Here is a 25,547-nt window from a genome sequence, read left to right on the forward strand (position 1 = left end):
ATTCCCCTGGGGTCTCTCCAATTTTTATCTCCTTTTTATCCCAATTTCCCGGCCGTGTCCCTCTCTCTTTCCCATCTGCCTGAGGTACTTGAGAGGCACAGACTCCCCAGAATGCCTGACACCTAAGATTCCCCTCTAATGTAGAACCCTCCCTCTTAATTTTTAATTCTTATGGAATTTATGGTGTTTCCCCCATTGTCTCTTTCATCTTTCAATATCCAATTTCATTTACCAGCAAACCTGCAGTTTGTTTGGAAAGGCAAATATCTTTTTCCCCATTCATCAATCAGTGGAATCCTTCCCATTATTTCTTTTATCTCTCAGTGCTGATTTTATTTACCAGCAGCTCATTTGTAAGGACAAATCCCTCATTCCTCTCAGCAGAAAGGAGGAGCGGGTGAGGTGATGTCCCTCAGTCCCTCGTGCTCCCGGAGCAGGTGGAGATGCTCTGTTCAGGGCGGAAAGGTTCAGGAACAAACCTCAGCACTGATTTCCTGCCTGGAAGGAGCACGTGGAGCACGGAGCAGTGCTCACATCCCCACAACAGAGGGGACCTCCCGCCTCTCCCAGGCGCAGGAAATGCCAGAATCCTGCTGCTTCCTGCCATGGAGCCTCAGCTGCTGCTGCTGGCTTTGGGATGTGCTGGGGGAGCGACCGACACCAGCCAGGCTCCAAAGCTGCTGCCAGAGAGCCATGGGATGTTTGGGGTGGAGGTACCTTAAAGCTCATCTCTCTCCACCCCTGCCACGGCAGGGACACCTCCCACTGTCCCAGGCTGCTCCAGCCTGGCCTTGGACACTTCAGGGATCCAGGGGCAGCCACAGCTGCTCTGGGTACCTGTGCCAGGGCCTGCCCACCCTCCCAGGGAGTAATTCCTTCCCAATATCCAACCTAAATCTACCTTCTGGAAGTGGGAAGCCATTCCTGTCCTGTCACTCCCTCCCTTGTAAAATTCTCTCTCCATCTTTCCTGCAGCTCCTCCAGGTGCTGTGAGGCCACAGTTGTGTCACCCCAAAGCTTCTCCTCTCCAACCCCAGCTCTGCCAGCCTTTCCTCCCAGCAGAGCTGCTCCATCCCTCTGAGCATCCTCTGGGCTCTCTCCAGCAGCTCCAGCTTCTCCTCTGAGAGTTCCTTTCCCATCCCTCCCATGTCCATGCTTGGCTTCTCCCCTTCCTCCCCAAATCCCATGGGGGACACCCCAATGCTGATCCCGGGCCGGGCTCCTGCTCCAGATTAGAGCTGCAGGTCATGCCCAACATCAAAGCTGAGCTTTAGGGGTAATCCTGGCTTTACCACCCCTCTCCCTCCCCACAGCATCCCAGCCCAGTGGGTGGAAGAGCAGAACCTGATCCTTATTCAGGTTGGTCCCATCCCGGAGAAAGCAATAAAAGTTCCCCTGAGGAGAGCAGGGAGCTCTCAGGCATTGCCTGCACGAAGCTGAGAGCAATAATTAGCAGGATTTATTTCATTTGAAATGCCCAGTGCTCCCAGTCAGGCTGCACAGGCAATTAACAGCCCGGAACAGACACGAGATGCTGCTCAGAATTCACAGACAGTATTAATAAGATGATTTATGAGAGAGCCACGTGTGATTTCTGCCCAGAGAAAAAGGGAAGGTGCTCATTGCTGTGCTCCTGTCTTCTCTTCCTGTCTTCTTCTCCCAGCTTCCTTCCCACCCCACCACTGGAGGAAAAAAATTACTTTCCCAACAAACCAGAAACACTAGAAAACCCCCACATTTTTCTGTTGAAGGTGTCACTTTTAACAATTATTTTCAGTAAATTGCTAGTCAATTAAATTCAAACACAATTCCTTCTAATAGCATATAAAAATAAACTATCCATAATCAAATTTTTGGGATTTGGGGATCCCCGGGGTGCGCAGGGCCAGCCCGGGGTGTCCCCTAGATGTCCCCATTCCACACGGGATCGCGGCTCCTTTCTCCAGGGGATGGAGCTGCCACCACGGGGGGGATGAGGATTTCCCAGCGGCTCCCGGCTGGCTGCTTCTCCAAAACAAACGCGGATTTCCCGGGATCGCCGCTGCTGGGAGTGTGAAACCCGCGTTCCCCGCCTGTTTTCCCGGGAGAGGCAGCGGGGAACGCGGCTGTGCTGCCCGGCCCGGGCGGGTTCGGCTTTTCCATGCGGGGACCGGGCACGGCCCCGGGGATGCGGCACCGCTCCATCCCTGCCCCGGGATTCGCTCTGTTTGCCTCGGGACTGGGGATGCGCGCCCGGGCCGAGCCGGGCCGAACCGGGGCACACCGTACCGGGCTGAGCAGGGCCAAACCGGGACAGAACGTACCGGGCTGAGCAGGGCCGAACCGGGACAGAACGTACCGGGCTGAGCAGGGCCGAACCGGGACAGAACGTACCGGGCTGAGCAGGGCCGAACCGGGACAGAACGTACCGGGCTGAGCCGGGCCGAACCGGGACAGAACGTACCGGGCTGAGCCGGGCCGGTCAGGGCGGACCTTGACCCGGTGAGCAGCTCCGGGCCGTACCCAGAACCTGAACCGTGCCGTGCCCGGGCTGAACCGTGCCCGGGGTGAGCCGTGACAGTCTGGGCGGGCCGTGCCCTGTCTGAGCCGTGCCCTACCCAGACCGTGCCCTGTCTGAGGCATCCCCGGACCGAACCGAGCCGTGCTGTGCAGTGCCCGGACCGAGCCCTGTCTGAGGCATCCCCGGACCGAACCGAGCCGTGCGGGGCGGTGCCGGCCGTGCGGGCGGAGGATGCGGGCGGCCAATGGCCTGGTCCCGGTCAGCCCAGCCCAGCCCAGCCCAGCCCAGCCCAGCAGGTGGAGCGGTCCCGGCTCCATGTGCTCGGCTGGAGGCGGCCCCGGGGCCGGCCCCGCCCCGCCGCTCCCCGGGCTCGCAGCGGCTCCGTCCTCCCGGGGCCGGAGCGGGCGGCGGCTCCGCAGCTCCCGGGGCCGCTCTCCGCGATGGCTTTCGCCAATTTCCGCCGCATCCTGCGCCTCTCCGCCTTCGAGAAGCGGCGCTCCAAGGAATACGAGCACGTCCGCCGCGACCTGGACCCCGGCGAGGTGTGGGAGGTGGTGGGCGAGCTGGGAGACGGAGCCTTCGGCAAAGTCTACAAGGTGGGCGCTCGCTCCGACCCCCGGGACCCCCCGGGACCCCCGGGACCGGCCCCGCATCCCGTTAGCCGGGAGGAGCCGGGACGGGCACGGCGGCTGAGCTGGGCTTGGGAACGCGAAGGGGAAAAGAGGGAGAAAAGCTTCCTTCTTTTTTTTTTTTTTTTTTTTCCTTTCTTTCTTTCTTGCCTGGTTTTTTACTTTCCTTTCTTTTTTTTTTTTTTTTGTTCGTTTTTTTGTTTTTTTTCGTCGCCCTGAATCGCCCGTTTTCAGAGCGATGCTTTTTGTGAGGAGACCCGAGCGCTCCCTGCCAAGCCCGCCGGTGCAATGAATGGAAGGAGGTTTCTTGGAAGTCGGCACTTCCAGGGCTGTCTCCAAGTTTTTTGAGTCTCCGGGGGTGACATGGGATTTGTGCCCCCGCGGTTGTTGCCGGCAGGAAACTCGGAGGGCCAAGAGGAGCCGTGTCCAGTGCTGTGAATGTTTAACCTCGGGGTTTAGGGACGGGGGTTTCAAGGATCAAAGATTGCCTGGACTTTGCTCTCCCTGCTGTCCCCGCTCTGAAATGTCCCGAGCAGGGGGCTCGGGGTGCAGGAGCAGGCTGGGGGTCCTGGGCACACCTGTGGGACAGGCAGGGTTTGGAATAGGGGTGGGAATGCCAGGAGCAGCTGGGGTTTGATGGCATCGTTGGATCGTTTGGAATCTTTTTGGAATTCCAAAGCACTGCCTTTGGAAAAAATGAGAAATAAACAGGCCAGGAAAGGAGGCAGGTGGCTGCAGGTCAGGACAGAGGGATTTGGGGTTTATTTCTCATCTCTGTCACGTTATTTGATAGAAACTCTAAAAAACTCAGTGCTAAATACCCATCGAGAGAAACTTTTTAGTGAAGGATCCTATCCTCTAATAAACCACAATTCCTAAAAATCATATTTAAATCACTTCTCCATTTATCCCTCTGAGAGCAGCATCAGTAGAAATTCTGTTGCCGTTCTGCTTCTGTCTCCAAATGCATTGGAAACACATTTGTGGTGGCAACACTCACTCCTGGATGATTCCTTGCCTTTATTTGCTCAAGTTTCTCAGGCAGTGCCAGGAACCAGGTAAACACTGGAAAATAACTTCAGTGGCCTCTGAGATAAAGGAAAACTTAATTACCAAAATGCTTTCTTATTTTAAACATGTATAATGTACCCAAATTAGGTGACTTGGATAATAAAGCTGCTTTGGAGGTGGCTGGTTTGGTTTTTAATCTGTTGTCATATCTGAATGCCTCAGTTATTAACCCCAGCCTCACACCAGGAAAACCATTGTCAGAGTAAGTTTATTACTGTAGGTAAAGGATGTCAGGCAATAAAATCTCATCTTCAGCTCCTCTCATCCTCATTTTGACCCAAATGAGAATAAAAATGTCCCAGTGGACACCATGAATTTACAACCAGAAGTTCACTCCTTCTGGAAATTGAATATTCAGGCAAATTTTTTGCTTTTGTGGAGTTTTAATCCTGTTAGGCAGGGTGAGGTTTAACATCGTGCCAGAAACCAAAAGGCTATTTTATTGTATTTAACAACATTTCACTTCTCCATTGCTTTGATCTCTTCTCCACCTGTTCTCCATTCCATCTGGCAAAAGGTCACGCTTGGATTTTGAATTCTCATCCAAGAGTTTGTTGGTTCATTTAAGAATCCCAAATTATTTGGGGGTCCTGTGCTATAAATCCTTATTTTAGGTTAACAACCAGAGACACATCTTCTCATCAACTAAGGTTTTTTTATTGTCTTCCTTTGTTTTTTTTATTTTTATATCTGTGGTGGGGATGAGCGTAAGGTGGGATGTGAAAGAAGGGGGTTGCCCTCTTGTGCTGCTCAGCTGCCAGAGAATTTCGGAGTAACCCACCAAAAATTTCAGAATAACCCACCAAAAATTTCAGAATAACCCACCAAAAATTTCAGAATAACCCACCAAAAATTTCAGAATAAGCCACCAAGAAAGCAGCTGAATAACCCACCTGTGCTCCCAAAATTCAGTGAACAATTTGAATCATTCTCTCGACCCCAAATCCATTTGATCTCCTCACTAAAGGCATTGCTTGGAGCGAGGCTGGGTGTTTGCACGGCCCTGAGGTTTTCAGGATGTTTGAGGGAAGTTCCTGCCCGTTTTCCGTCCCTGTTCCACAGGCGGAAGCGCGGGGAGGTGACGGAATCCTGTGCCTGCATCCTGCCCCGTGTGCCATGTGCTGTGTCCCCTCTGGCTGCAGGGTTTGTACCCTGGACAGACCTGGGAGAAACTGAGGTGTGGAAAGATGGGAAAATGGGCTGGGTTCAGTAGGGTTTGGTTTGGTGAGGCTGGCTGTGAGCGTGAGGAAGGAGGGCTCGGGTATTTTGGGATATTCCTGCCCTGTGGAATCCCATCTGGAGCTGTGTCCTGGGCTGAGCAAAGCTGAACTGGCTTCACACAGCGTTTCCAAAAGTAGGACAGGCTTCATTTAAATACTTATTAATTAAAAAGAATGAAATTTATAGTGGAGTGTGGATTGTACACAGCAGACCTAAAAATCCCTGGGCCAGCAGAAACTCCTGGGATTCCCCTGGTTCTACAGAAACTCCTTTTTGCAGCAAAAGAGGATCTGGATGAGGAACCAGTTAAACAGAAGGCAGTGAAGCTGAGAAGGAGGAGGGGGTGGGGAGGAATCATTTCTTTCTAGTTCTCACTCTGTGAATGCCGTGGTTTTGGCAAGGCCAGAGGTCCAGTGAGGACGTGGTGGCAGCCCCTGGGTGACCAGACTTTGTCACCACCTCGTCCCAAGCTCATTAAATGATGATCTCTAATCCAGCTGTGCTCAGTGGGTGCCCACACAGGGTTGGGGGTCTGGAAAAGTTCCTCACTCAGAGCCTTCCCGAGCTGCCTCAGGAGAAAAGCAGAGTGATTTTTGTCTGGAAAACCCACCTAAGATACCGCTCAGAAACCCAGCAGAGCTGTGCTGTCACTTCAGAGCTGGAGGGACAATCAACCCCTGAGCTCTCGGGGAGGATGCTCAGGGTGAATCCAGCAGTGCTGGAGCCCCTGAGCCCCACAAAACCCCACATTGAGCCCTCGGGAAGGGATGTCTGAGCACTCCCGTGGCCATGGAGAGCTCCTGGGCTGGCAGGGGCTCCTCTGGCCGGGACCTCGCTGCCTTTCTCCTGGGGAATTGTTTTGCTGCTCTTGTGCGGCGCTATCTGCCCTGCCCAGCGCCGGCTGATGGGGACACCGGCTCCCCGATAAGGCTCCCCCCGGCAGGGTGGGGACAGGCTGCCAAAGGGGCTTTATTCGCTTTATTCACTTCAAATCGCCTCCCGACAGCTCCATCCCGCCGAGCCCCGGGGCCACAGCGAGTCACCAGCGCTGTCTTTTGTGCCCTTGCTCTCCTTTCTTCTCCAAGATGCGCTTAAAAAAGGCGAATTTGGGTTCTCTGATGTGTTGTGCTGCTATCGGTGCTGTGCATGCTGCGGGCTAGAATGGGATTTTGGGAAGGAATTGTTCCCTGGGAGGATGGTGAGGCCCTGGCACAGGTGCCCAGAGAAGCTGTGGCTGCCCCTGGATCCCGGGAAGTGCCCAAATCCAGCTTGGATGGGGTCTTGGAGCAGCCTGGGACAGTGGGAGGTGTCCCTGCCCAAGGCTCAAAAATGAGCTTTAAGGTCTCTCACAGCCCAAATCGTTCTGTGATTCTACAATTTAACCTGTAATTCCTGGAAAGGGTGTCTCGGAGAGATGTTAATCTGCCGGGTTAACTTCGAAAAAGAAAAGGGAAAGGAAACAAAAGCAGGAGAAGCTGGAGCTGATTTGCCACAAAAAAAATGTAGGATCAAATCATGGTCTTGCCCTTTAGAACAGCTGAAGGGTTTTGATAAAATCTTTTCTCTTGGGAAAGAGGAATGGGAATGTTTAACAACATTCAACCTGGGTGAACTTTAAACTTGATTCTCACTTTCAACAGATGGAAACGTGGGATGCTCCATCCCTGCCACAGTCCTGTGCTCTGTGGCTGTCTCGGTGTGACAGGGGACAGGGACAGCTCTCCATGGCCTAAATATTTTGACAATGACTTCAGTGGCACAGCCCAGATCGTGGCAGTGCTGCTGGCAGTGGGAGCTCAGATCAGCCTTTCACCCTGGAGCACGTGGCAATTCTTGCTGCTCAGAGAAACTCCTCCCTCCACATCTCATGGGTTTTTAAATGTTTTTTTCTCCTGAGAATCCAGTTTCCTTGGAGAAAAGGTTCTTTTTTCCTTGTCTGTGGGGTGCTGCTGCCTGTAAGTGTGGGGTTCTCCTCAGGAGTCTCAGGCCAAGCCCCCTGTGGCTGGGTGTCCCCAGGGCTGTGCTGTGTCCCCATCCCTGGCACTGCCAGCCTGCCTCGGCCTCAACCCAGAGAGAAAAGAGATTCAGCCAGAGGAGCGAAGGCACGCTCTGCTCCCATGGGAAAGGGAGGGGGCAGCTCCCTCCCAGAGCAGAGTGTGGATGTGGCACCCCCAGGATGGGCTGGAAGGGGCAGCGTGTCCCTGGCACAGAGCAGAGCCGTGGCTGTTCCTGCTGGGGCTCATTCTCTGACTTCTGCCTCCTGGCTGGGGTAAAACACCTCGGTGCCACCTCCCAGGCTGCTCCTGCAGGCAGCAGAACCCTTCCTGACACTCCTCACCTCCCTGTGCCCCTGTCCCGAGGTCTCCTGTCTTGATTTGCTCAGCCAGAATCGGTGTGGTGTTTGGGGAGGCAGAGGAGGGGGCTGTGCCCAGCTGCTCTTGGTTCTCCTCAGCACCTGGATCTGCTGCTCCTGCCCCTTATTCCTTCTGCCACGGGAAGTGCCAGCAGTGCTGGGCCACCCTGGCAGCCCTGGGCTCTGGAGATGGGCAAGAGCTGAGTGTTTTATTCCCCTGCCAGGGCCTTGCTGAGCCGATGCTTTTCAGCCCAGTGAGAGAGGGCTGCCAGCCAGCCAGAGCTGCCACTGCCAGCCTAAACCCATTCCTTGGCTCTTGGGTGTCGCAGCCATCCTGCCCCTGCTCCCACAGCCCTCTGTGGACCAAATTTGTTGCAAGAAGTTGCTAGGAAACTCAGAACTGGCTGGCTGGCTTTTTTCCCCCCCTCTTTTTTATTTACTTTTTCCAATGTTGTGGCATTGTCTGAAGGAAGAGCTCAGGAATGCTCACTTGGAGCGCCGTGCTCCTCCGGGGACCCGTGATTGGAAGTTTGGTGCTTTCAATTTTGGAGATGCTGGGTGAATGTGGAACTTCCCTCTCCTCAAACCCTGCCTGCTCATTTGCACGTTGCTCAGGGCAGGCCCAGGAGCTCTGCTGGTTTCTGTGGGTGGCTGTAACACGGCACAGCAGCCCCAAACCCTCTCTCTGTGCCTCTGCAGCTCCTTGGGTGCAAGGTCTGGAACATCACGTGGAGCTGTGGCTGCTCTGTGGGCTTCTCATCTCTGCCTCCCTTTGCTGGGCCACTGCTGAGCTTTTAAAGCCAGGAGAGGTGTTTGTGCTATGCTTTGGCCATTTTTGGTTTTTACATTTTTATTTTTTTTTATTATTTATTATTTTATTTTTATATATACTTTATATTTTTTAATATATTATTTTATTAATTTAATTTACTGTTTTTTGTGTTCCTCTTATACCTAGAGAACGAGACTGTAGCTGAGCTCTCTGATGTGGCTGCTCTCTCTGCCCTTTGCTCATAAAACCAGAGGAAGGCATTTCTGCTTTTTTAAAGTTGTTTTTTGGGTTTTTTTAACGGTTTTTGGGGTGTTTCACAAGCCACTTCCCCTTCCCTCTTGCTGAAATGCTGTCCCAGCTGCCAGAGCAGCAGTGCTCTGGGTGGGGGGCTGTGGGACCAGGGCTGTGCTGCTGTCCCCTCCCGACGTGTCACCAACTGCTCTGCCTGGTGGCACCAGGGCCCCAATCCAGCATTTCAAACAAATGGATTTCCTATGTGGATTTCATCAATTAATCCTCTTTGTTTGAAGCCCCAAATGGGATTAATTTATGGTGACAAACTGAAGTGGTTCTAGGGGGTCTGTTAGGCTTGGAAGTCATGGGGTGGTTTGGGGTGGAAGGGACCTTGAAGGTCACCTCATCCCCACCCCTGCCATGGCAGGGACACCTTCCACTGTCCCAGGCTGCTCCAAGCCCTGTCCAACCTGGCCTTGGGCACTTCCAGGGATCCAGGGGCAGCCACAGCTTCTCTGGGCACCTGTGCCAGGGCCTGCCCACCCTGACAGGGAACAATTCCTTCCCAAAATCCCATCTAGCCCTGCCCTGTCAGAGTGAAGCCATTCCCCCTTGTCCTGTCACTCCCATTCCTGAGGAACAGCCCCTCTCCAGTTTTTGGTAGCCCTTCAGGCACTGGAAGGCCACAATGAGGTCACCCCAAAGTTTGGTTTCTCCAGGCTGGAAACAGCCCCAGCTTTCTCAGCCTATCCTCGCAGGGGAGGCATCTCCATTCCAGCTCCCATGGATTATTTGACACCACCACGAGCACTGACTGGAGCCTGGCCATTCTGTGTTTGTTTATTGGTGCAGAGAGCTCAGGCCAGGTTCATCAGGAGGCAGTTAATCATTCTGTAATCCCTGGGAAACACGTGAGGGAGCAGGAGCGGGGCAGGCCCAGCTATCACCCCCCAAATGCAGCATCCCTGCGACCTCCAGGCTCCTTCTAGGGCTCTCACTTGGTGATATCTGAAGCTCTCCTGGCACGGGGACAAGGCTGGCAAGGAGGGGACAGAGAGCTCACACCAAAAATATGCTGACACAATAGCCTGGGAAGGATGATCCCGTGGCTCGGGAAGATACAGGGTGAGATGGAGATGGAGCAACCGGGGAGCTCTCGGTTCTCCTTTCTGTGGCACCGAGAGGTCAGGCAGGGCTTTCCTCTGCCTCACCTAGAAACTGGCCATCCTGAACCATCCAGCCTTCCGGCAATGTGTTCTTTCAGGGCTCAAAATAGTTCCTGTGTTTGTCACACTGGGGATTTCACAATAGCTGCGGGGTGACTCACAGGCAAAGGCCAAACAGCCGCTCCTGTCACCTGAGCAGGAACCTCTCACCCCTCAAATCCACCAGCTGAGCTTTCCCTCCCTGCCTTCTAGGAGCAATCCCACTCATCCCCAGTTTCCTGGGATTCCTGGGTGTGTGGTGATTGCAGGGCCAGCACCCACTTTGCTCCAGAGTTCTCCAGGAAGATCCTTTGCATTGTTTCCTCCTTGGTTCCTGGCACAGCTCTCTGGAAGTGGTTTACTGAGTAACTTTTATGTGACACTTGTGGAATGCACATTCCAGCCCTGATCCTGCACTGACCTGTCACTGCTGACTTGCTCAGGGGCTGCTGCTGGCCACGAGGGGATTTTGGGGGTTTAAATGACTGTAATGAACCCCCCTGGAGTTCAGCAGCACCTCCTGGGCACCATGCTGGCAGCTGTCTGCTCAAATTCTTTAATTCTCTCTTTTTGGTGCTAATTAGCACCCCAAGGACAAATTATCTGTGGGATCGAAATGTCCAGGAGTGGAGGAGCTAAAAGATGGAAGTGGCATCCAGCAGTTTTTTGGGATCTCACAGTTTGGGAGGCTGCTGGGATGTGGCTGTAGCCTGCTGTCAGGGCTGGGGGACGAGCAGATGTGGAGAAAGGGGCAGAAGATCCTTGGAATTTCGAAGCTTTCATGGTGCCCAGGGTGACTTGCTGGGCTCAGTTCAGGATTGCCCATGCCAGGCACGGTGCATCTCCTTCTGCCTTGTGTGGTAGGAGCAGGACAGCTGGAATTTGGGCTCAGGAGGGCCATGGACACCTCAGGAAGGGATGGACTGCCCGGCCTGTACTAGTGTTGCTGTCCCAAAGCTGCTGTGTGGAGTAACCTGTGTCTTCTCTGCACTACAGGGGAGATAATCTTCCAAAACCTCCTGCTCACACCATGATCTCAGGTCTCCTTCCTACTTCAGCTTCTTCTGCCATCCTAAGGGTCAGTGTGGTCCCCTGTGGGAAGCAGTGACATTTCCACAGGGTCATGCTCATACTGTCCCTGGGCCAGCCCTGCCTGGGTGAGGCTGCTGGCTCTGGAGTGTTGCTGCATCAGGAGCTGCTGATGTCCTGAGCTGATTTTCCCTTGGAGATGCTGCTCTCATTTCCTCCAGGGTGCCCAAGCTGTGACCTCCCCGTGCCATCTGGGGGGGTGTGGAAGGAGGAAAGTGCTCCCTTTGGAGCTCAGGGACAAGGGAATGGGGAAGGGTGGGTGTTGTTCAGGACAGCTCAGCACGGGGGAGAAATGCAGTAGCTCTGCTCTGGCCACCTGCAAAGCTGGCACCAGGCTGGCTCTGGTCACTGGCCTGGTCACCCAGGGCATGTAGGAACGCACTGAACGAGGCCAGGCTGGGCTGTGGTCACTCCCCCAGCACAATTTGCAGCCTGGTTTGCAAACCCTGACCCCCAGCCCAGCTCCCTGCTCTGCTCCTGGGTCCTTCCAGGTGCCTGCTGGGCCCCAGCATCCTGCAGGGGCTGAGCTGGCAGGGGCCCTGCCGGTGGGAAGCGAAGCTCCAGGGGAAGCCCCACCTCTTCTCACAATATTTACTTCCCCTCGTTGGAGCTCTCCCAGCTCCCTAAGTGCAGAGCAAACACAGTGGGGCACTTCTTGCTCCCCTTTGGAAGGGCTGAGCTCTTCCCCGTGCTCCCTCCACGTCTCCCCCTGCCCTGCTCTCTGTGTGAGAGCATCTGGTGGTGACTTGGTGAGAGCCCAACCAAGCTGAGCTAAAGAAACCCCCTAATTTCTCCTGAAACCAGCAGGAGCTGCTGTCCTGCCTTTGGGCAGCGAGCCCAGCTGGAAATGGATTTGTCCCCTGTGGTAAGAACATGGCTGTCCCTGCCAGCTCCTGGAATGCAGCAAGACTTCAAAACACAGCAGAGATCCCTCGTTTTCCTCCCTCTGCTGTAGGATTTTCACAGTATTCCTTCCTCCCCTCCCCAGCCTGTCCCTTGGCACGTGGTTATAGCGTCACCCAAGCTGTGTGAAGCTGTCCAGAGGGGCTTGTGGTGTTTACAGCAGGAATGAATCCTCCTGCAAGCTCCCCCGTAGGTTTTCCAAACACAGAGATGTAAACTGGAGAGTGGGAAGAAAGGTCACAAGCAGAGCTTGGCCGGCTCCTCCAGGGATTCCATCCACAGTGGGAATTGTTTCCCTGGGGGAGAGGCAGCCTGGGCTGGGGGAGATGGAAGGAAAAAGGGGGAGGAGCTGGAATTGTGTCAGTGGGGAGCTGTGGGTGAGCTGGAGGGAATTCTGTGCCGTAATCCACTGACTCGATGAACTTCTGGGAATGTTGGGATGCTCCTGAGTCAGCAGCTCCTGTCTCAGCCCTCTCCCACGTGTGACACATCTCCTGGTGCAGCTGGACTCTGAGTTTTACAAAGTCATGGAATCACTGAGGTTGGAGAAGGCTTTCAACATCATCCAGTCCCAGCTGTGCCCCATCCCCAGCCCAGAGCTCTGAGTGCCACCTCCAGGGATGGGGATCCAACCCTCCCTGGGCACTTCCAGTGCCTGAGCTCCCTTTCCATGGGGAAATTCCTGCTGCTGTCCACCCTGAGCCTCCCCTGGCCCAGCCTGAGGCCGTTCCCTCTCCTCCTGTCCCTGTTCCCTGGGAGCAGAGCCCCATCCCCACCTGGCAGCACTCTCAGATAGCTCTTGGTTGGATTATCTGCATACTCAGGATTTCTAGGAATTCACCTGTGATATCATCAGAGAGCTTCTACACTTTGAGGTTTCCTTGCTTCCTTTTTTGTTTCCCCCATGCTACAAACAACAGGCTACATCTCCTTTCCTAAAAGTTTCCATCTGCCTGTGGTGGGAAGTGGTTTGGGCTTTGGAGCCTGGAGGGAGGATCCAGCCACCCTGCGAGGCTGTGGGCAGCTTTAGGAAGCAGAAACTCTGCAAGTTTTCCCTCTGGTGTGATGGCTGGGGCCAGCCAAGCTGAGCAGGAATTGGAGCAGCAGGAATTCTGTGTTCCTCGCTTTCTCTGGACTCACCCTGTTCTTCCCTTCCAGGCCAAGAACAAGGAGACGGGCGCTTTGGCAGCTGCCAAGGTCATCGAGACCAAGAGCGAGGATGAGCTGGAGGATTACATGGTGGAGATTGAGATCCTGGCCACCTGTGACCACCCCCACATTGTCAAACTGCTGGGAGCCTTCTACTGGGATGGCAAACTCTGGGTAAGGCTGGGGCTGGGATGTTCTCGCTCTGCACAGAGGAAAGGGCTGCTCGTGGTGGAGCAAAACCTCTGGAGCTGCCTGAACATCAGAAATGAGTCATGAGCTGTGCCCTGCTCGCTTTGTGCTCAGGGCCTGGATTTTCCCTGCTGTCTTTTTTATCACCAAACTCTCTTCTAACTAAAGCTGCTTGTAAAAACCCAAGGGAAGGCCAAGCCATCATCACAGGGAAGTTGGAGTTGTGTTTTTTCTGCCATTAAGGGTTTCTAAAGGTAGAAAAAGCATCACCAACAAGTTCCTCTCTCTTTTAAAGCCCCTCTTTTAAAACACCAGCTGGAAGGGTAACTCTTCCAACTGATTTTCTGGATTTGGGGCTGATTTGTGGCTCAGCACTTGTAATTCAGAGGCACCTGATAGCGAGAGCTCCATTTCCCGTGGCTATGGAAGTGCAGGGACATAAAATGCAATGGAGTGGGTTGGTGCAAGGGCTGGAACAGCAGGTTCCTGCAGCTCTCTCCCCTAGCCCAGCAGGTTTATATGTTATTTTTTATTTCCCCTGCCTGCTGTTCTCTCTGAGTGCCCGGCAGCAGAGGAAGCTGAGCGTGAAAGGCACCTTCCTGTGCTCCGTGCAGGGCATGGAGAGGCTGAGGGAATGAACCCCTGGGTACTCAGATAACTCTGTGCCTGTGTCAGGGTTGTGGAAATCAGGTGAACAGGAGGATTTCCAAGCCCATCTCCTCAGCCAGTTCATCTGCTCCTCCTTTAACTGCAGGAATTCAGGAGAGCGGCAAGGGGTGCGTTCAGCAGCTCTGGTGCTTTTTCCTTCCTGTTTTTAATGTTTCACATACCACTGTGGCCTCCCTGAGTACATTTAACAGAGTTAAAGAAGAGATCTCAGCTTTGGGGACTTGCACTTGTGTGAGCTGAGCTGTTGGAGCTGCCAGTCCCTGCCTGTGCTGCCAACAGGGCCAGCACAATCCCTGTCTGGTTCATTCCTGGGTTGAGCAGTGCAGGAGAGGGATGTTTTATTGGGCTGATTCAGCAAGCACCTTTTGCAATGTCAACCCGTGGCTGCTTATTTAAAAATCCATGGATAAAGCCCCTGAGTTCTCTGGGACACCCAGCCTGGAGTGCTGGAGTGTTTCTGCTCTGTCTTCTGATCTCGAGGGAGCTGAGTTGTCCACTTGGTATTTTGGATTCTGAGCCCTGGATATGTTAAAGGACAGTGTAAATATGTACTGTGCTAAGGAGAGGAAGGACAAACATCCCTCCTAGGAGAGGACTTGGGATTTGGATGGATTGCAACTGCAGCAGGATTAATCTGGGCTAAAGTAAAAAGGCAAGCACAGCCTGAGCCGGGGTGAGAGATGAGGCTGCTTTATCTGCCCCCCTGTTCTCTTGGTTTCACCTCCCTGCTCTGCTGCCTCCTCCACGTGGGCCTTGCTGAGACATCAGCCCCCTCCCCTTCCCTCTTTTCACCTCCTCCCTGCCATAGGAAGCTTTGCCTTCCTTCCTTCCTTCCTTCCTTCCTTCCTTCCTTCCTTCCTTCCTTCCTGGAGGGAAAACTGGATTGCAGAGTTCCTGGGCTCTGCCTTTGTCCTGGGAGTGCTTTGTGATGTCAAGTGCTGCCGACCTACTAAAATGAAACTCTGCAACAAGAGCCTCCTGTCTGGGGCTCTCCCATGAGGGCAGGATCTGAGATTCTGTCAAATCCACGCTACAGCCCCAGCCATTGTTCTGGGATCCTTCTCTTTATTTAATTATTGGAGTAGCATTTGTGTTTCGTTGCTCAGGCTGGTTTTATTAATGCTGCAGAGTTTTCCTGGCTTGGAGGGGAGTCACTGAGCCAGGCTGTTTTATTTCTGCAAGGCTTTTAGTCCTTACCAGGTTTTCTCTAAAGTCAAAACCTTCCTCTTCTCGGTGACCAGTGCTGCTGGGGAAAAATCTGCATCTAAATATAAACACCAGCTTTTATTGTTCTGCCCACATCCCATCCTCATTTCTGTCTGTGCAGTTGTTTGAACCAGCATTTTCCTGCATCATTTGCATGGTGGGTGCCTGGATTCTCAGAGTGGCTCTGGCTAAAACTTCTGGGGGAGCCAGAACCTGCTGTGGTTTCCTTGCTCCTCACAGCCCAGCATGGAAGGAGAACATTCCAAGTGAGCAGGTCCAGATGTGCCCAAGCTCCTGGGTGGCAGCAGCTCTTGGGCTCCTGAATAATTCACAGCTCAGTGCCACAAGCAGGGCTCTTCCTAAATCAGTCTGGCTGTTCTTTCCTTGAATTAAGAAGGAAAATGTGTGAGGAGCCCTCCTGGTCCCCCTGAGCTGTGTCAGCTCCCCGTGGCTCCTCTGCCAGGCTCTGGCTTCACGCTCTGGCAGCCGGGAGGGGACATGAAATATTTACAGAGCAGAAAACCTTTCTGTGCAAGGGGAAGTGGCTCATCCTCCAGGAGCTGCTCGGAAATCCACAGCACTGAAAGGAAAGCACAAATCAGAGGATTCCCCTGGGTTTTATACCTGATTGGCATCAAGTATAAAAGGAGGAAAACCCCAGTTCTTGTGTGGGATGGAGCAAAGCCCACTGTGAGCAAGGGCTTGGAGAATCCCGGTGAGTTCCCAGGAATAAAACTGCAGGGATAACAGCATCCAGAATGAACTTTCTTGGCATTTAAACGCTCTGCAGAGAGGCTGTGCCCTGCCAGCAGCTCCTATCTCATTCCATCCCCCTCCATCTCCTTTTCTTTGCTCGTGGCAGAGGCCAGGAAGTCTTGTGCTGGTTGAAAACAGCCCAGAGAAGCTGCAAAACTGCCCTGGTGGGAGCTTTCAGGATTTTATTTTATTTTTATTACAAGCCCTGTGGCATTTCATGTTCTTTTGCATAAATCCTGGCTGCTGGAAATGGGGGCACCAAATGAAAGCTGAGATTCTCATTCTTTTTTTTTTTTAAAGAGTTTGCTTTGAGTCCTCGTGGCTGGGACACATTTTAAAATCTCTTTTCCTGCAGTGTGATGCAGGACTTGAAAACACAGAAGCAAATCCCCCTCACCCAGTATAGCACAGCTTTTAAAATGGACTTTTTAAAGTTATTTGTGGCTTAGGAATGGGACTGAAATGGGCTTTGCTTGCTTTGAACAGAATTTTCACTGATAATTATTACAACATGGGAAAAAAACCAACAGCCCTTGTGTTTGGTGTCCCTCTCAAGGGCTGTGTGTTTGGGAGGGGTTTTTTTTTCCCCCCTTCCAAAACAACAACAACAAAAACCAGACTGAGACCTCAGAGGAAGGGAGGAACTTTTGATGTGCTGCTGCTGAATCCCTCTGCTGTTTCCGAGTGTCTCCAGCCGGAGCAGTGATAAGATGAGAGGGGAGGAGAGTTTTGTTTGCTGTGAAGAGCCTGACCTTTCCTGTAGGAAAGCTCTTCTCCCAGGGGATGCTGGCTGTGCCCAGACAGCCCAGCAGGGCAGAAAACCCAGGAGCCTGGCGAGATGCTCCAGCACTGAGTCTGCAGGAATCTCTAGAAATTCATGAAAATTTGTTTGTTGAACCAGGTGTTGAACCACTGTGCTGCTGGTGGGACAACTTTTCTAGGGAAGCCCTGGGGAATTGTCTCCCTCTCCCTCCTTTCCCAGCCCCACGGTTGCCATGGCAAAAGGGACTTTGAATAAAGAGCCTTTTCCTGGAGATCAAAGCAGGGATTGCTGTACCGTGCAGGTAACCCTGCCTGGCTGGGCCTTTTGGGGAATTTAAGCGGCTCAGGGTTTCTCCCGTGTGGGTACAAACTCCTACAGCTGGCACAGAGACTGCAGCTCTGTGCTGCTCTTTGTACTCACCTTAAATAAAATCCTTTGCATTTTCTGTGGGCAGGCCCTGACCTGTTCAGCCAGGGACTTTTGGGATTGCTCCCCCTTTGATATGGATGTTGACTGGAGATTTGGGCATTCTTGAAAATCCTGTAGCATAAAGAAATGCTCATTATCCCATGCACTGCTGGGCTGTGTAAAGCATCTGCAGCGTTTGGTTCTCCCAGGCTGGCAATACCTTTTCTCTAAAACAAACAGAAAAGGGAGCTGGTAGCAGGATCAGATTCCCCACAGTTTTCCTTAGCAAAGGGAGGTTATCACAACTTGCAGGGATGTCTCGCAGGGTGAGCAGCCCGAGCTTGGCTGGATGCCCGTGGGGAGCTGTTTGTGTGAGTGCTGGACCAGAGCAGGCTCTCCAGGCTGCTCAGTCCCTGAGGAATCCCACGGCTCTTTGTGTCCCTTTAAAACTCCACTTGGCAGCAGAGCTGCAGCCCTTCCTACTTGGCCTCCTGCTCCTGGAGCTTTGTACCAAACTTCCCCCAGAAGTTCTTGAACTTTGTTGTTTGCAGCTCGCAGGAGTCGGATGTAGCCAAGGGAAAACCCAGGAAAACAAAGTGATCCCAAACTTTGCTAAACACCTCACCAGCGTCCTAGAGGAACAGCAATCCTATTCCTTCCTCCTTTCCCCTGCTGCAGGAACATAAATCCCAATCGCTCCCAGATCTGGCTGTTCCCTGGGACACGCGGGAGCTGCTGCAGGATCAACCCCGCTGGGAAAACCAGTGTGGGGGTGGGGTTTGCTGGACCGGTTTCCAAATTCCTACCAGTCCAGAATTTGGGCAGAACTGCAAAACACCCCCAGGAACTTTAGCAGGGTGGGTAGGAGAGGAGCAGGTGTGGGCAGATATCAGCAGGCATGGGGACAGGGCAGTGCTTGGCCCTGGGAGCTGGGAATGCAGCAGGGACATCACAGTGTCCCCTCCCTGTCCTGAGGGGCAGCTCCTCATCTTGGCCAGAGCTGCAAAGTGGAAAAAGTGATGCAGCCCAGTGGATTTATTTATTTTTTTTTTTTTTGCACTTCCCTGTATTTCCAGGGTCAGCAGTTTGCTGTTCAGAGTAGCATAACTGAAGTGGGTGGTCACGTCTGCTCCACCTTGGGGGCCGTGTCCCTGCCTGCTGGGATGCTGTGGATCAGATGGCCGGCTGACATCCTCCTTCCCTTCTCTCTGCCCAACCATTCCCAAAGGCCTGCAGGTCTAAATCTTCTTCTACTAAATCTGGGCAGCAGGTTCCACGAGCCCCCTCCGTGCTGTGAACGTGAGCTTTAGCATTCAGCCTCTTGGCAAGTCACTCTAAATCCTGTTCTGGGTAAAACTGGGGGGTTTTCCCTTAAAACAGAGGGAAACCGAATGATTTTTAGCAACCCCCAAAAATGATTTATGTATCAGGCAAATTGCCACAGCCCAGCAGAGTTCAAGAGTGCTCCTGCAGGTACCAACACGACAACCCACAGGAGAGCAGGAACCTTTGTCTGCCACCCTTTGCACAGGATAACGTTGCATGAAGAGGTTATTGAAGCCGTAATAATTCCTTGTGATTGCACAGCCTTGTCATCTGAACACCCTGGAACGCTTTATAAAAGAGCTGGTGTCATTATCCTGGCTCTGAGAGTGAAGGCACAGACAGGGATTTGCCTAAAGTTTCCCCAGGGGGTAAATGGCACTTGGGAATAAGTCCTGGGTGCCGAGTCCCAGTCCGGGGTTGTAACACGAGGCCGGAGTTTCATGAAAAGAAAAGCAAAGCAGACAAGAAACCTTATAGGCAAATCACTTTTCAAAGCACTTGAAAACTTTGTTTAGGACTGAATTGCAATAAGCCACGTTCCCACTTGGCTGGATCTCCAAGGGAATGCTAAGGAGCAGTGTTTGCATAGAAAGGAATATTTATGAGCTCCCTGTGGATAGGAGACAGCGCCTCAAAACCCAGCTTCAGCCCAGACCCTGAATGAGGGATAGCTTGCAGGTCTAAACTTCCTTCTGTTTCAGCTATAGCCTGAAAGTTGTCATTTGGAGGGAGGGAGGGATGTCCTTTTGCAGACCTCGTGGCCTGGAGTGATCCATTGACTTCAAAGCCCTCCCTGAAGCTGTTAAACAGCAACGCTCAGGTTGTGTGATGGAGCCAGGCACCTTGTGCTGGGAACCTGGGGATGGTTAGGACAGATGGCTGTTTCTAGGGAAAGGAGTGGAAAACCTTTCAAGCCCTTTGCCACACCTTCACCGAATTGTCCTAGTGGCCAGGCAAGGCTTTGGGGCTGTGCTGGAAATGCTGACTTCATAAAAGCCACCAGGAAACTTGTCCTGGGTCAAACTCCAGCTCTCACAGTGAGCTTTGCTCTTCGGAGATGCATCATCTCTTTTTGATGCTGACACAGACTCGGGGCACTTGAGGTTGGGGAATCTTCCCACTGAAGCAGCAACTTCTTCCTTTTTTGCTATTTATATTTGAAATTATTCTTGGAGTTTTGTAACAAAGTGAACTCAGTGGCCTCTAAAAGCTGATAACTTGGTGAGAAAAGGGATCCCACTCACAGCCCTCCAAGCAGCAAAAGCTGCTTTTTGCAACATCAAAACCATTCAGCTGACCTCAAAGGAGTTTTTATTTGTTCTGCCAAAATTGCAGTAGGGATGGGAATATTTCTGCCAACCGTGGGGGGCAGTTCAAGGAAATATTTTGTCATCTTGCAGTGATTTAAAGGTGGAGAACTTATCCCCAGTTTCCTTAAGATCAGCAGGGAGCTCTGCATTTTGCCAGGAGTATTGACTTAGTTCTCCAGAAAGGTTTCTTGCTCTGAAACTCCCTAAACTTTGTGTTCCTCGTTTCCTGCCCTGCATCTTCTTCCCCCCACCCCTTATGGGAACAGCCTTTTCTCATTTCTGATTTGAAATATTTTTCTCTGTAGGTTATTTTGTCCAGAAAAGGGGGCAGAAAAGGTTTATTATATTTAAAGTCTCTGAATGGTGTCCTTGTCCATGAGGGAAAATTGGCAAGCTTGGAGCCTTCCCTTACAGAGAGCGAATTATTTCACTTCCACCTACAGCATACTTGCCATGTCAGGCCAGCTTTTGACATTTGTGCTGTTCTGGGGCAGCCAAGAGGCTTTTGGTGGCTTCTGGGTTGTTTTGTGCCCTCTCTGGTGGCTGCTGGGAGGGCCAAAAGGTCTGTTTTGTGGGACTCCAGCTGCAGCCGGAGCTGGTGGCTTCTGCAGCTCTTGGTGGCTCTTGGGTGTTGTCCCCTTTTGTCTTGGTGGTGCTCTGGCCTCGTAGGGCTCTGGGAATGAGCTTGGGAAGGATTTTCAGGATTTTCAGCCCCCAGCAAAGAGCAGGAGCAGCTCAGCTTTGCTCTGGGGTGAGCCCATCTGGTGGTTTAAGAGCAAGGCAGGCGGAATCTGCTCCCCGTTTCCTCCCGGCCCTCTGGCATGTGCGGGGTGAGGAGCGTTGGGCAGGAGCTGGTGGGGAAGGTGCCAAGTTGAGTGGGTGTAGGAATGTGAGCCACCTCCTCCCCCTGCTCCATAATGCAAACTGGATCCTTGGGAGAGGGGAAGGCTGGGGAGATAACACGGTGGCTCGGACCGAGCTGCTCCAGCACAGCCCCACTGTGAAAGAAAAGGAGATCTGACCAAATGGGCTCCAAAAGCCAAGGTGGTGCTCCCCAAATCCACCTCCCATGGTCCTGCACTCCCCAGGGCTGTGAGGGGGGGAGGGAGATAATCCTGGAAGTTCTGATCCCACTCTGATCTGTTCCTGGAGGTTCTGATCCCACTCTGATCTGCTCCTGGAGGTTCTGATCCCACTCTGATCTGCTCCTGGAGGTTCTGATCCCACTCTGTCTGCTCCTGGATGTTCTGATCCCACTCTGATCTGCTCCTGGACGTTCTGATCCCACTCTGATCTGTTCCTGGAAGTTCTGATCCCACATTCCTTATCCTGCCTCCTCTTGCAGCCACCACGACAGCGTAGCTTCACTGGTAACCACCAGAACTTGGGTTCAGATGTCACACAGATAAAGGATGTGCCTCTTGACCCTCACTAAATGTGGTTCCTGTGCCTAACTATATCCCTGTACTCTTCACCAGCAAGGAATGGCTCTGTGTCTGGTGTCCGTGTCACTCAGCCCCTTTCTCAATCCTGGGAAGCAGAAATGTGTCCCAAGTTTTTGCTGGGCTCTGCCCAGGGGATGTTGTGGGCTTTTGGGACAGATGGAGTCAAGTGGCTCAGGTTTGGAGGTGTTGGGAGCAGGGGAAATCCCTGCCAGATTAGACAGGCTGGACAGGAGCAGTTCACATATCCAGGCCTCAGGATGGGGCCTCAGGTCTGTGTCCATCATTTTCTGGGAGGATTTTGGACAAACAGCCATGTGCTGTGCTCTGCATTGGCTGCAGCCGGTGTTGCAGGGCCAGGATCCTCCCCTCCATGGGATTTGTGTGGATGTTGGCCCCTGCTCCAGATGCTCCCGACTTGTCAGAGTCCTCTCGCTGCCGTGGTGATGTGCAGAGTTTGAGAGCAGAGCCAGCTGCTGCCTCTGCCCTTTCCTTGCAGAGCAGCTGTTTTGTGGGACTTGGCAGCGCTGGGGGAAGCTGCTGGATGGGAAAGCTGGGATTCAGCAGCCCCTGTGGGTAACGGGGCAGGGAAGCTCCTGCTCTGCTAAAGCCAGGCCTGAGGGCTGCAGGAAGGTGCTGTCCTGGCCTTGCTCAGTCTCCTCTGCCTCTGAGTCAAAACCAAAAGCCCTGGAGTCTGTCTGTCCCCGGTGTGATCCCGGTGCTGGCAGCAGGGACAGGCCTTGCTGTGACTCCTCTGCCGCTCATGGGCAGGTCTGGATCATTTCCTGCTGCTCCCCATTCCCATGGTGCTGCTGTGGGCTGTGAGGAGCCTCAGGAGCCCTGCTCTTGTCCCGAGCTCGTTGCACTGAAGGGAAACGCTGTGCCTGCGCCAAAGGCAAGGGATATTTTGGGTTCGGGGGCTCCTCCTGCATGGCCACGGTGTGAGGTGTCCTGCCTGTGTCTGAGGAGCAGGAGGAAGGCACCGGGCTGGTGCCTGGCAGAGGAAGGGTGGCACCAGATCTCGAGGCCAAAACCTTCACCTGCCTCAGTGGTGGCACAGGGAGCTTGGCAAGCTCCCCCCGAGGGGCTGGGGGCTCTCTGGGAGGGACAGCAGGGTGGGGAGGGCTCTGCAGCTGCTCTGCTCCCCAGGGCTGAAGCCAGGCCGGGGGACATGTCCTGTGTGTGCTGCTGGGCCCTGCACCTCCCTGTCATGAGTGTCACTGCAGTGGGATGAGGATCCACCTCCCCCTTGGGGTAACCCCCTTATGGAAAAGCAGGGGCTGCTGGCTAAAAAGCAGCTTTGTACAATCCACCCTAAGGGGGGTTTCTTTCCCCCTTGGCTCCTGTAGCCCAGCATGAGCAGCGTCCTCTCGTTCCCTCAGAACCTGCTGCTTCCCAAATGAGTCGGCTTTGGAAGCAGGGTCCAAAAAAAGGTGGGATTCAGCTCACAGCAGAGCTGGCTCAGCATACAGACCACGGGCAGGGACAGGGCAGGGCCAGGGATGGGACAGGGATGGGACACAGGGTGAGGGCAGGGCCAGGGATGGGGACAGAGAGTGAGGGCAGGGCCAGGGATGGGGACAGAGAGCAAGGGCAGGGCCAGGGATGGGGACAGAGAGCAAGGGCAGGGCCAGGCAGCCTGGGGAATGCCAGGACAGCTCCTGGAACAGGGAGGTTTTATCGCTGGGAGTCCCTGAAATTGTTCTGTGCCTCTCTCACTGCCACCCTCACAGCTCATCCCTGTGTGCAGCACCAGCCCAGCTGGAGGCAGCCAGGGCCCCCAGCTCTCTCTGGCTCTTTCTCTTTTCCATTTGCTGTGTTTTTGGTGAATGTGAAGGATTTCTGCCCCTCTGGAGCATGGGAGCTGCTGGTTTTGCTGCTTTTCCTGTAAGTGGGTAATACCAGGAAAGCCCTGCCCTGCTGGGCACCCGTGTGGGCACATCTGGCTCCTTCTCCTGCCTCTCCATCCCAGCTCATCCCACTGTGCTGTCCCTGCTCCACGTGGAGCAGGACTGAGGCCTCTGCTGCTGAACACGCCTGGGGCCAGCTGTGACACTCCTTTTCCATGTCCTGCTCCAATCTGGAAAACACCCAGGTGGAAATTACTGGAAAACCCCCAGGAACTTTGTGCTCCACACTCTGGATAGAGAGAAGCTGGACCAGGTGTGATGTGTGGCAAGGAGGGAACCTGACAGCGTTTCCTTCCCCAGCTCCCTCTGCAAGTGGAGCGCGGTTTCCTTTATCAAATTTGTTTTTCTTATCTCTGCAGCCCCTCTGTGCCAGCACAAGGCTGTGCTGGGGGGGTGCTTTCCTCTGTGGGTGACAAGGACACCTCAGAGCTGCCCCAGAAACGTGGCAGAGCCACGTGGGTGCTGGAGGTGGCAGCAGGATGCTGTGGCTTCCAGCAGCTGCTCACACAAACAGCCTGAGCCCCTCTGCTGCAGACTTGGGGAGGAAATCACTGAGGTTTTTCAGTTCTGCTGCAGTTTTTGGGCCAGGCAGGGTGGATCTGAGGGCAGCAGGATGCTGGGGGCACAGGCAGGGCCCTGTGCCCACGGGGGATTGCAGTTCTTGTCATGATATCCCACACAGGAACGGCCCTGGGGGCTCTGGAGCACCTCAGTGACCCCAAACTCCTGGGGATTGCAGTTCTTGTCATGATACCCCACACAGAAAGAGCCCTGGAAGCTCTGCAGCACCTCAGTGACCCCAAACTCCTCAAGGTGCACTGCACAAGCAGCACAGTCCCACAGAAGCCCGCAGGCAGCCCTCACCTGCAGTGCCTTGGCAGCCCTGAGAGGACCTGGTGGCCTGGGCAGGAGCTGCCCAAAGCTTTCCCAACTGATGGTTTCTGTTTTCCACCCCCCTGTCCCTCTCTGCCTGCAAAAGGCTTTTCTGCAGTGCTGCCAGGGAAGGTTGGTGGGCACTGCCCTCTGAGCCTGCTGAGTAAGAGCCAAACCCTGCTGGGGCCATCAGCTGCCCCACCCTCGGCGGCTGGGCAGTGCTTGCTGAAATTATCTTTCCAGATAAGCTTCTTGTGTGTGGTTTTCCTTTTTGTTTTAGCCATGTAGAAAGTTCCAGGCACACCCAGGAGGCAGCAGCTGTCCTGCCCAGGCTGGGAGGAGCGAGCTGGGTGTCGGTGCCACCTTGGTACCTGGGCAGGAGGGGCTGGTCCTGGTTTGTTAGACCCAAAATGCTTCCAGATCCTGCTGTGGTTAACACAGGATTGAGATGAGCCGTGGGAAAAATCGAGGTGGCCAGCAAAGCCCTTTAACTTGGGCGGACTTCCACTTTCTAATTTCAGTTTAATGTTGCCCGTTGCAAAGGTTTTTTTGAAAGGGAAACATTTTGTGGTGCCTGCACGCAGACCTCTGCATTTTTGTTTTGTTGAAGGAGAAAAGGGCCCTTTTTATTCAAACTGTCACAAAGGTTTTCAGAGGTAGTGGGAGCAAGCTCCTTTCTCTTTCAACCCTGCTCCTGTGTGTGCAGCCAGAGCATCCCTTGGAGCTGTGAGTTCCTCGGCTGGGGGCTGGACTGTGATTTGGGGCTGGGGGCTCTGGCTGTGGCTGTCACTCCCTCGTGCTGCTCAGCCAACTCAGAAATGGAGCCACCCATGAATTTCGGGGTGGCTGTAAAGGATTGGAGACTAAAACACCCATGGTGGATCTGTAGGAGCTCTGATGTGGCACAGGAACCCTGTGTCCCCCCAGCTGCCTTGGGTGAGGAAGTCCCTGGATTTCTTGTGCATAGGAAATCATTAGAAATGGGATGTTTGCTCCCTGCAGAGCCCACAGGAGGAGGTGTGGGTGCTCCCAGCTCACACTGATGTCCCCAGGCCTGCCTTCCTACTCCCTCTCCATGGCAAAACGCTCTCCAGGCTGGCCCTGCTCCTGGAAGGAAGTGTGCTTGGAGGATGATCTGGGACATTGCCAGCTGTGTTTGTTTAAATAGGATTTTTTTGGGCTGAAATGAGCTTGTTATTTTTTTAGCTGCTCAGACCATCTGGCCACACCCAGAATTATTCTTTGGCATCTCTGCCCTTGTTGAAAATGCATATTTTGAAGTTTTCCGTGTTCCCAGTGCCCGGCTGCAGCCTGCTGTGCCTGGATGAACACACAGGGTCACTTCAGAGGGACTGATTCTCCTCATTTTCTCATTGCCAGACTGCAAACCTGACTGGAATTTTGTGAGGTTTGCTCTGAGGAGCTCAGGAAGGGCTGGTGGACACTGCTGGTTTTAGTGTGCTCTGGTGGACGTGATGAGGAACACCACAGAAATACTGGGTTGAAATTATGCTCCTGGAGCTGTTTGGGGTGACAGTGGGGCACAGGGCAGTTCTCTGCCTGGGGGGA

At 53.6% G+C, this 25,547-nt stretch overlaps 1 protein-coding gene across 1 annotated transcript in view; it reads left to right on the plus strand.

Annotated features, from left to right (window-relative positions):
* Nucleotides 1-2,846: 2,846 nt before the first annotated feature.
* Nucleotides 2,847-25,547, plus strand: part of STK10 (serine/threonine kinase 10) — a 41,162-nt gene continuing 18,461 nt past the window's right edge. Inside the window, exons 1-2 of the mRNA XM_014253249.2 lie at nt 2,847-3,096; nt 13,136-13,300. Of these exons, the coding sequence (XP_014108724.2) occupies nt 2,941-3,096; nt 13,136-13,300 (321 nt within the window). The 5' untranslated portion in view covers nt 2,847-2,940. The remainder of the gene's footprint in view (nt 3,097-13,135; nt 13,301-25,547) is intronic.

The sequence above is a fragment of the Pseudopodoces humilis genome, chromosome 17 (genome assembly GCF_049639895.1).
Source record: "Pseudopodoces humilis isolate 2021_Gansu_Grassland_sample_001 chromosome 17, ASM4963989v1, whole genome shotgun sequence".
Taxonomy (NCBI): domain Eukaryota; kingdom Metazoa; phylum Chordata; class Aves; order Passeriformes; family Paridae; genus Pseudopodoces; species Pseudopodoces humilis.